Source organism: Physeter macrocephalus, chromosome 20 (assembly GCF_002837175.3).
Source record: "Physeter macrocephalus isolate SW-GA chromosome 20, ASM283717v5, whole genome shotgun sequence".
In the NCBI taxonomy this organism is placed as follows: Eukaryota; Metazoa; Chordata; class Mammalia; order Artiodactyla; family Physeteridae; genus Physeter; species Physeter macrocephalus.
The window spans coordinates 98627684-98638417 of NC_041233.1; the positions used below are offsets into that span (position 1 = coordinate 98627684).

Below are 10734 nucleotides of genomic sequence, written 5' to 3' on the forward strand. Positions count from 1 at the left end.
TGGCAGCTGTGTACTGATGACTGGGGGTTGTAGGACTGTACATGGAAGGTGGTCAAGTCACATCTGATGTTTCCATGCGGCAGACCTCACTTTCCTGGAGCTTTGGATGCTTCCTTGGATTATCCTTAACTATAAAACTAAAACCTACAAAAGTCAATAGAAGAATCTGTGCTTATTTTACCTTTCAATCCAATGGTGGCCTTGCCTCCTTGCTGTCACAGGTTACTTGTTCTGTATCAGCTTATAAGAACCTGACTCTTCCTTAGGGTTGCAAAGTCTGAGTCTCCGAAAAAATAGAACCTACACTTTGAACAAGACCTGGAGTGATGGTATGATCGTGGCCCACGAGCCCTACCTGGTGACTCTGAACAGAACAGCTCTCATGCTGTGGAACAGGAGGATGCCGGAGCCCTTCTCAGTGTCGTAAGAGCCCTACATACAGAAGATGATCATCCTGGCAGAGAACCTGGACGTGCCAGGTGAGTCTTCCCCAGGGAGGTTATTCTTGGGGATCCACTTTACCTGGGTCCCCTCGGTGTGTTTTTCTAGGAGAAAATGCTGGGCATCTTCTAGTTCGTATTGGCAGTGGTCCCAACCCACAGTTCAGCAGGACTTCCCCCTGATGTGTCCTTGTCCTGGAGGAGTGAGAATCTAACACAGTTCTCAAAGTTGCTAAATGACACCAGTTACCGAGTAATACCCCAGGCAGGGTGCACACCGTAGCCCCTTTTGGGAATCATCTTTCACCTTAGCATATTAAAGTTCTTAGTCTGGCAGTAAAGAGATCCATTTAACTTGCTCTAAACCAGTTTCCCAAGCTGGTTTTTTTTTTTTTTTACCAAGGAACCCCTTTTCTCATAGCAGTGACATCTTGCAGGGGACCCTCTGCTCTGGGTCCTGGTTACCAGGAGAAGCAGCTCTTCTGTTGAAGCTGCACCTTGGTCATTCACGTTAATCTGCTTAATGCTGATTTAACTCTTTGCTTTTCATATAAGCCTTTGGCATGGCACCAAAAACTCTGATTCTGGATCTTGAGGCAGAAGAAGAAGAAATCCTATCACAGGATTCAGGGGGCTTTCTTGCCAGAAGCAGCTGGAAATCCCAAGGAAGAGTAGAAACAAAGATGGACAGAACTGTTCCTCCTCCTATATACCCACTCCCTAGAGGTCTCTCAACTCCCCCTGCTGTCTAAACTACCTTAATTTTTGATTCACTGGTTTAACCTGATTTGGGGAGCTAAGAAAAGTTAGGCATAGGAACATAGTTCTTAGGTAGTAAAGTATGCTAATAAAAAGTTAACTGTTTGGTAAAAAAGCCAATTTTGAGTATTCTACTAACAATTCTATTACGTTGCTGCAACAGTTGCTGAAGAGTACTAAATGGTAACTTTTGGTAGTGTAACTTAGACATCTCAGCATCTCTAGGCCCCTGTCCTAGACCATCAGATGCTACAGCAGGAACCAGACAGAACAAGTCCCTGTCTTCAGAAACTTACTTTATTTTGCATGCCTAGAATATAGTACCAGGCAGTGAAAAAATTAAGGTTAAAGTTTATAGGCCTGAAAGGAGAAAACAATTTGCCCAAATTCAAAGCCATGAGATGATGGGCCAACACGCCACACACGTAGTCAAAAGATCAAGGGTCCTTATTCTTTCTTCCTATGAGATAGAAGAACGTAGCTACCCAGCCATGACATGGGTTTTCGGGGAGGGGGGCAGTAGAAGCACATCTCCATTGCTGAAACCAAATGGACTGACCTGCTGACACACTGTTTGTTCTAGATCCTGAGGTCAAAGAAGCTGCCACACCCACCCCTCCTCCACCCCCTCCGCCACCCCCTCTCCTCTGCACCCGATCTTCTGTGCCGTGTCGGGACGGGCGGGAGTGCATCTCCCGGGGGTACCTCTGCGATGGCAAGCAGGACTGCGGGGACGGCTCGGACGAGGAGAACTGTTCCCGCTTCTGCAACAGAGCAGGTGGGTCACCGTCTCCTGTTCTCGGCCTCTTGTTCCAGGTATGCTGATTCAGCCTTGGGTGCACCATATGAATTGCCACAGTGTTTACTATAATCACACTTGCTTTCCCTATAAATTCTCATAGATAAAAGTCCCGGTCTGTCAGAACAGGGATCCTGTGACTGCCCATTTTATGACATTCACGTCCACAGTGTTTTGCCAGGTATAATTTGACTCTTGCTTCCTTGCTCCCTCAAATTTGCCTAAGTATTCCAATATCTGCCTTTATATTGGCACAGAGTGACCTAAATGGACCACGTATAACCGACTTGGTAGTGTTTTAACAAGTTGTTAAAGTAACCAAACCAATATGAGGCCTTAGTATTTCAAGAACCTAGTTCAGCTTAATTAACCTTAGTACTTTATTAAAGCTCACTTATGGATCAGTTAAGATATAGAACTCAAACAAATAAGGTCAGTCTACTTACCCCTCAAACTCCAGAATGAGTGTGAGTTAATCTAATTATAAATCTTCAGCATGATGAGCATATGGTGCTAGCTTTTGATGCTTTCTATTGAAGGCGTCTTCCAGTGTCTGGATGGAAACAAGTGCATTGAGGAGAAGTACCACTGTGATGGGGCCCGGCAGTGCCTGGATGGCTCGGACGAGTTGGGTTGCTGGAAGCCTGCTGAAGACTGCTCTCTGCGCTGTGACAACCAGACCCGCTGTATCCCCAAGAGCTGGCTGTGTGATGGCAACCCTGACTGTTCTGACAGAAAAGATGAACAAGGATGTAGTAAGTTCCATGGGAGTTCCTTGGACTATTTCCAACGGCACTGCAGTCGATTCTCCTTATTCATGGTAGTTATATTCTATATAACTATATATTCTATAAAGTTGCCATGAACATTGAGTTCGAGGATATTGAATCATTGCTCCTAGATAAAATACAGGGTGGGTTTCTTTGGGTCTCTGGTCACAACATTTTTGTCAACCAATCAGTATATAACCTTATTTTATATGTGTTTCTGTTGAGAGACGACTTAACATATAGTGTTTGCTCATTAACAGCAAACTGTAACTCATGCTGAACACAGCTTATCTAATGCACGTATTTTCTCCATAAGACACACTGTAGACTTCTTACCCTTAGGAGCACCAGACAGCAGTTGAGCGCTATGGTTGGGGCCATTTTAAACAGAAAAATCACCAAAAAGTACAAAAATGTGAAAACCACAGTCCGAAATGGACACTTTTTTATATCAGTATGAGAACGGAAACAAGAAGGCAGAACGGTGCCTTGTTCAGCCGCATCTGGAAAGACGTGTTTTGGGCAACTCACGTTTTTGCTGCTTTGTGTTATCTCTTCACATGACCATGGAAGCGTGGGAGTGCTGATTTGGGGGGTTACAAATTTTAGCAAGTAGGTGAATGAGCAAATACTGAATCCACAAATAATGAGAACCGACTGTACTTAACTACTTAGTTAAGACTAAGATGAAGGTTTCTGAGTTAGGGGGACCTTGGTGATCATGCTGTAACATTCCCCTTTCCATGACAAGAAGAAAGAAGAACTCTATTAGTGGACAACCAGTCTGGGTATCAAAATAAAGTATTATTTCTCACTGGGTGAAAAGCTACCTCCTTGAAGATTTTGATTTTGGTCCTGGGTCTTCTCATGGGATGGACCACCTCATTGTAGATGTCATTGCTTTCCCCTCATTTTTATGGGATGCACATCTTTACCTTTATTCTTCCGAAAGACATGTTTCAAAGACCTTAATCATGTTGTGGGATTAGGGTAGAAGAGGGAATTTGGAGAACTGAAGTGAAAAGAAGAGGAGGCCAGGTAAGGCACCTTGATGGATTTGGATGTGAAGGTGGCTGAGTGGGTAACCAGAGTATGTGACTGCACTTGGGCTTTAGGAGAAGAACATCAGGAGGCAAGAGGTACAAGAAGGAAGTAGGGAGGAACCCAAGTATAATTTACTTTTCAATTCATATATATAGTTTTGCCTAGGGCCTGACTCTATTTCTTGAATCAAGCCAATGAACTTCTGTCTGGAGGAACTGAGTCCAAGAACCTAAGTTGCAGGGTCTGTTGGGTATTATGGGAGAATCTCTCTTTTCATGCATGACATGAGGGTTTCAGAGGGGAGCCCACTACCCCGCCTATCCCAGCATCCTTCTACAGTGCTCCATCCCTGTGCCTCAGCCCTCGTTCTCCAGGACAAAGAGGATTTTCTGGGCTAGCTTAGTAGGCCTTTTCTGCCCTCACACTCTAGTTGAACCACCTTCCTGCCCTAATACCTGCTGGGGCTTAATTCCCAAGGTGACAGCAGAAGACTGGGAGTCTTCAAGTCATTTTATTTGCCATCAAATTGCTTCTCCATCTGGCTGAGTTCTTACCTAGAGCTTTGTTTTTCAGTTCATGAAAAATGCAGTGCATCTGAATTTAAATGTGAGAATGGCCAATGTATATCTTCCTCCCTGCGTTGCGATGGGAACCAGGACTGCCTGGACCACTCGGACGAAGAGGGCTGTTCTGCCCGGCCCCTGCCATGCCCGTCAGGGGAGGTGAAGTGCCCGAGGAGTGGAGAGTGTGTGTTGGCAGACTGGATATGTGACCACGACTTAGACTGCAAAGATGGAACTGATGAGAAGGTAGCCCACTCTCTTTCAGAAGAACACAGTAGACTTCTAATTGTAACAGGAACACATGCTTCCTCATAGAAAACTTGGGAAAACGCAAGAACAGAGAAGTCTCCCACAATTCCTGCCCAGAAAGCCACTCATAATTACATCAAAGTGTCCAAAGTGTTAAGATCCTCTTGTCGAAAGTCAAACCTGTTAAGAGGTCTTTATGGGAGGTTTGCAGGTGTTAGGTCTTGATGGTCGTGGCTTAAACGTCCTGCTTAGAGAGAAGCTTTGACGCTCCACCTAACGGTCACGGAGACGTACAGTGATGCTCCTGCATCGTATGCAGTGCAGCCCGGGTTTGAACCTACTGCTTGCATTTGACCTTAAGAAAGCACTTACGCCCTGATGCTCTATTTCCTCATCAGTAAAATGAGTAGTGTCTGAGGGGCTGAGACTGTACCTCAAGGTGCTGGGGTATGGCAGATGCACACATCTGAGACATCCTTCCCTCCTGTACCAGACATCCTGCACCAGATCTGAGAATCCAAGTCAGATTAGGTGCAAAATGCTGGAGTGTGCGTTAGAAATGGTGGGAATTCTAGAGAAGAGTTTCTAGAGCAGACTTTTTTTGCTTATGCTTCTTAAATGAAATTAAGACTCCCTGGATGGTCAGTCTGCAAAACAAGAGATTTCTTCCCACTTTCCCACCCACGTTGGTATCACCTACGGTTCCTTGCCTAAACTCCAGCTGCGGAGGGAGCTTCATATAATCCATGTCACCCGACTTTTCAGGCTCCGGTCTCGTTGCAGAAGGGACTTGAGGGTTGTCTTGTAACCCAGGCTTCGTCGTCCTCTGAGGACACTTCTGGGCTCTGAATGCAGGTGGTGTTGACCAAGTTGCTCGCTGTCCCCTCAGGACTGTGACCCCGAGGAGCTTCGCTGTGGCTCGAGGCAGTGGCCCTGTGCCAGCGGAGAGCAGTGCGTGCCTGAGCCCTGGCGCTGTGATGGGCAGAGGGACTGCGCGGACGGCAGCGACGAGGCCGGATGTAAGTGCAGGGGGAGGGGGCACATGGCGTCAAGGGGCGCCTGCCGCTTGCTGCGTCTCGGCGTGGGAACCCAACTCAGCGAGCCAACGCTGCAGGACCTGAAATCCATCCCTTTGACAGGATGGAGGCGTCCTGATCGTATGCACGGAGAGAGCCTCGCTGTGGGAGGGATGTTTGGCGGGGAGCGGCGCGGCGGGGTGGTTTGACTCTAAGGGCAGCAAGTCGTCCTCTCCAGGCCCCCCGGGGATCTGCGGGAGTTCCCAGTTCCAGTGCCGCTCCTCTGCCTGCCTGGACCTCAGCCTGGTGTGTGATGGGAAGGACGACTGTGCCGACGGCTCCGATGAAGGCGGGCAGTGCTCGTCGTCCGCGTGCAGCCAAAGACAGTGTTTCCACACCTGCTACCCATCCCCTCGTGGGCCTGTGAGTTGCTTCAGTTCCTGTGCTCTGGCAGCCAGAGACTCGGTGTAGGGAAAGGGGCGCTGTCCTCATTCAGGATGTCTGCTCCCCACGCGCCGAGTCTTACACGGCAGAGCCGTGCTGACCCATCCACCCACGTCCCTGTGCTTGAGCCTTTCTGCTGAGCCCTGTCTAGCTCCTTTCCTATCTCATGTCTTCTGGGACCCTACTACCCGGCTCCAGAAACTCTCCTATGGTGGTCCTTCCCACGCCATCTATGAGCGCCGGGTGACATTTAGGGTGAAGCAACAAGTTTTGGGGGGATTGTCCCAAGAGCCAAGCAACTCCCCACCATGTTGCAGCTCAGGAAATTGAGTACATACCCATGTGGAAGTCCTTTCCGTGTGGGCATTTAGAATATGACTTGCCCTTCAATGGAGGACTGTCCGTGTTCTGGTCTGGCATTACTGGGTGGCTAGACACGGTGACCTTGATTCTGACGGGCAAGTGTTAGAAAACCGTGCTGATGTCTGGTCCTAGTAACATCTCTGTTGGCAGAAAACCAGTCTGGCGAAGTCTACGAGTCTCCTCACTTACGGATTCTGCTGGGGTCTGGGCGTCCTGGGCCGAACTGGGCACCTTTGTTAACCTGGGGCCCCTGGTGGTGGCAGGGGTGCGGGGTGTGCGGCAGGAGATGGAGAGAGTGACTGCATTCGAGATGAAGTCGGTTCCAGGAACAGTTTGAGTTGCTGACACGGATTGTGTTGCCGTGTGCTTTCTATAGCAAGGCTGAGGTCCTTTTATCAACACTGTACTTGTCTTCAGAAAGTCTTCATGTTCTCCAACCTCTCTCAGGTATGTGCTTGTGAGCGAGGCTTTGAGCTGAAAAGCAGTGGCCAAATCTGCGAGGATGTGGATGAATGCCAGAGGTTGGGTGGTCAGCCTTGCAGTCAGACCTGTATCAACACCAAGGGCTCCTATAGCTGCACCTGTCATCCTGGCTACTCGCTGGAGCCTGATGGCCATAGCTGTAAAGCAACAGGTAAACTGGAGCTGGGAGAATCTCCTAAGCTGTGGGTCGAGAGTTTGGAGGTCCTAAATCGTCCAGGAAAACCATGCACGTCTCTTCTTTCTTAGGTCGTACGTGCTCCTGCCTGCTTTACCTGTCTTCAGAACAAGACGTGCACAATCCCAAAGCTCCCTTTTTATACCTCATATTTCAGACTGAATTCAAGTCTGAAAGTATCTACCAATAAGGCATTATTATAAGAAAATCATAACTTGAACCTCTGTATGCATGGGTCAGCCTTACCAGAAGTTAGAATAAATATCCAAAGCCCGGAAAAGCACTTCTTTCCTACCCAACTACCCCCAAATATTTAGTTGTAAATGTGGTTTTCAATTTAAGCTAATTATGCCTTTATTCTGAGTATCTTCAAACCATGGGTATTAGCTTAACCATTACATGAAGGAAAGAACGACTTAGATGCCAGCTAGATGGTTTCACAGCCTTGGCAATGAGAAGGCAAAAACTACTTTGTCCTCTGATTCCTTAGCAGTGCTGGGTTCACTGTTCAAACTCCTTAAGAAAGTTCTTTTTTGACAGGTACTGAACCGATCCTGCTTGTGGCAATTCAGTTTAAGCTACTCCTCTATGGACTGAGGAGCTTAAAAGAAGATATTCTGGCAACTATAGACAAGAACCTGATTATTTTCTCTATTGACTATGACTTAGTGGATCAGAAAGTCTTCTGGACCGATACCAGTGCGGAAAGCATTAGGTGGATAAGCATGGACACGAAGAAGAAAGGGACTGTGGTGAAAGGTATGTCCCCTTATAGAGACTCTCATCTTGCCCTTACTAAATACATGTAGCATGAAAAATAAGATGAGTGGCCATGAACTTTCTAAACACTGGTTTATACCTCCTTAACAAAAAGGGATCAAGCCTTGCTAGTTGCTTAGAAATGAGAAGATGTGTCTCAATAGATATGGAGTCCAGCGATAAGTCAGTGATCATTACTCGTAATGGCCATCTTCCTCTACAAATAGTACTTTGGGAACATTTAAATGAAGACTGCTCTGATGGAGATGCATATACCAGTTGGAAAATGAATTAACATGGCATGCAAGTCTGATGCCTGTGAGCTTCAAGCTTGTAAAAACCTATAATTTAACCTAAGTACACATGTTGAATGGTTTCCTTTCTTCAGGAATAAAGTCAGACTATATAGCGGTTGACTGGATTGGGAGGAATCTCTACTGGACAGATGGGACAGCTGGTCAGATTTTGGCAATTCAGTTGACTGCTGTTTGGAGAGGAAAATCTGAGTACACGATCGTCCTGGACGATGACTTGAACCAACCACGGTCGTTGGCTTTAGATCCCCTAAATGGGTGAGTCCGGGTGTCACAAGGCCTGGTCAAGTCGGTTAAGTTTGTTGTTCTTCTTTAGTTCTACTTTGGTTGTGTTCCCTCAACACAGAACGAGTGAATAGAAACCTTATCTGACTTTATTTTAGATCTTATGACGATGTGAGTCAACCATACACAGTCGTTTTGAAAGCTCCTGGAAAAAGTCCTTTATTTCAGGAAAGTGAGATGTAGGTGTGCTCACTTGGTGGCCCATCTATACTTTCTTTTGCTAAAATAAACAAATATACCTCAGAGTGGAAAATTATTATGGCTTTAAAATGGCAGGAGGAGGGAGAATGAAACTAAGGATTGTGTTTAATCTACAGTAATGTGATTGGTGGTGGTGATGGCGGCAGAGTAAATGGGTGTGTGGGTGGAGCCTGGGTTCTTTTGTCTAGAGCCCTTCCCTCTGCAAGGGCCAGGAACCCGTAGACAGCATTTCCAACTTGTCTGAGCTAAGCCCTGATTGGGATGGCCATGCGTATCAAATGTAAGAACAAGACAGAGCAAAACCAGGGATCCAGAGGTGACCCAGATCAGACACCTTCCCTCTGCTTTTCTCACCTTTTCAATACCTCCAACCAGGAATCTGGTAATGTAGTTCTCAGGAAACTGGCAGGAGTTTCCTGATGCATCTAATGACTTGTGGCCAAGAATGAGTTCTGAGGCACACATCTACACATGGAACTAGCCTACTTGCTAGCCCAGAAAAGACTGGCAGGTTCCCAAAAGATGGGCTAGCCCAGAAAAGATTGATATTTTCCAGGCTAGGGACTAATATATTTCTTAGACTTTTTGTACAGCTGTCATTATAGATATTTTATCCCTAAATGATAAATAAACAATCACCATAAAATTTCAAGGAAAACGTTTTACTACCTTACAAATTATGCTTAAGGCACAGACCAAGTTTAATTTTGAGGGAAAGAAATAATTAGGCTGTAAATCAGTGTTTTAAGGAATGAACGGATGTTATTTTCCATGAGGTAATACTTTATCTCAAGGCTGACTTATCCACATAGGTTAATGTACTGGTCTGAAATTGGAGGAGAACCTCAAATAGAACAAGCTGGAATGGATGGGAGCAGCAGAAAAATACTCCTCAATCAAGGTCTTGGCTGGCCAACTAGCATAGCTCTCGACAAGTTGAGTTGGAAGATATTCTGGTCTGATGACAAATTTCACTGCATTGGCTCTGTCAATCTAGACGGTACTGGTATTAGCGTAAGTGTTCTTTTGGTATTAGGCTTGTGTGAGATGTCATGTGCCTTGTGTAAAACTCACCCCGGGAACCTCACCATCACCATTTTAGATGTTGCAGCTAACACAAATCAAGAGCCCCTTTTTGGTTGCTGTGTTTGAAGATGAAGTCTTCTGGACTGAAACGAAGACGAGAACAGTACAGCGCATGAAAAAGATGACGGGCAAGAACAGGGCTGTCCTCATCAAGCGTTTGGAGCAGCCTTACGGACTTAAGGTCTACAGTTTACGTTTCAAAATATCCCCCGATCCTCCCTGGAAAGGCTATGTGTATGAGCTGCCCAAGGACAAACTGTAGTGACATCCATCTATAATGACTAAAAGGCAAGATTGAGCCACTTGCCATTTTGAAGGATTCAGCAATGCATAGTGACATCTAGCTGTTTTCTTCCAGATAATGCACGAAGTGCTACAGCCCAGGTCTTCGAATCCTTGTCTGGACACTGGATGTTCTCACTTGTGCCTTCTGAGCCCGCGATCCAAGGGAAGCTGTCGTTGCCCAGCTGGACTCCTGCTTGCAGATGATGGCATCAACTGTGTTCCACTCAAGGAGTCTGCGTTTCTGTTCCTTGGGTTGCCTACAGTTATCATGCAGGTACTGTCCTATCCTGTCCCATGTCTGTGCTTGGGCCTCAGTCTGTTTCAGACTTCGAGTAACTTGAATTCTCTTGAATTCAAGAGAATTCCCCTTGGAATATTCTTCAAATGCAATTTAAGTATGAATAGTCACTGTGTTCTGGGAGCTATGATGACCAAAATAAGGTAGCTATGAAATGAAGACCACTTCTACTCAAATTCCTTAAGAAATGCTTAGTACCTCAGAACACAGTGAGGTTAGGAATCTGACAGTGTGTTTTACTCGGTTGAGTTGTCCAAGCACCTAGCTGATGATGTAGAGTAATTCCAAATACAAGCAACTCGGCTGGATTCTAGCCTAGGGGGCAAGTACATTTTGTGAGGGAACTTTTCTTAAATCATAGGAGGATAAAAGGTACTAACAAGCAATTCACCCCTACCTTC

At 46.2% G+C, this 10734-nt stretch overlaps 1 protein-coding gene across 1 annotated transcript; it reads left to right on the forward strand.

Moving 5' to 3' along the window:
- The first annotated feature begins 445 nt into the window (after window positions 1-445).
- LOC112066934 (very low-density lipoprotein receptor-like) lies at window positions 446-10012 on the forward strand. The gene is made up of 11 exons (XM_024131380.1): window positions 446-479; window positions 1783-1977; window positions 2538-2753; window positions 4386-4621; window positions 5514-5643; window positions 5879-6063; window positions 6895-7081; window positions 7646-7864; window positions 8253-8436; window positions 9477-9678; window positions 9767-10012. The coding sequence occupies exons 1-11, from the start codon at window positions 446-448 to the stop codon at window positions 10010-10012; spliced, it is 2034 nt and encodes a 677-aa protein (XP_023987148.1).
- The last annotated feature ends 722 nt before the right edge of the window (window positions 10013-10734 follow it).

What these genes read in the sequence shown, in the direction of transcription:
- LOC112066934 (XM_024131380.1), top strand. Translation starts at nt 446, where the DNA reads ATGATCATCCTGGCAGAGAACCTGGACGTGCCAG. An exon ending in CCATAGCTGTAAAGCAACAG is followed by an intron (nt 7,082 to 7,645) that starts GTAAACTGGAGC and finishes CTTTTTTGACAG; the next exon opens with GTACTGAACCGATCCTGCTT. An exon ending in GCTTTAGATCCCCTAAATGG is followed by an intron (nt 8,437 to 9,476) that starts GTGAGTCCGGGT and finishes TTATCCACATAG; the next exon opens with GTTAATGTACTGGTCTGAAA.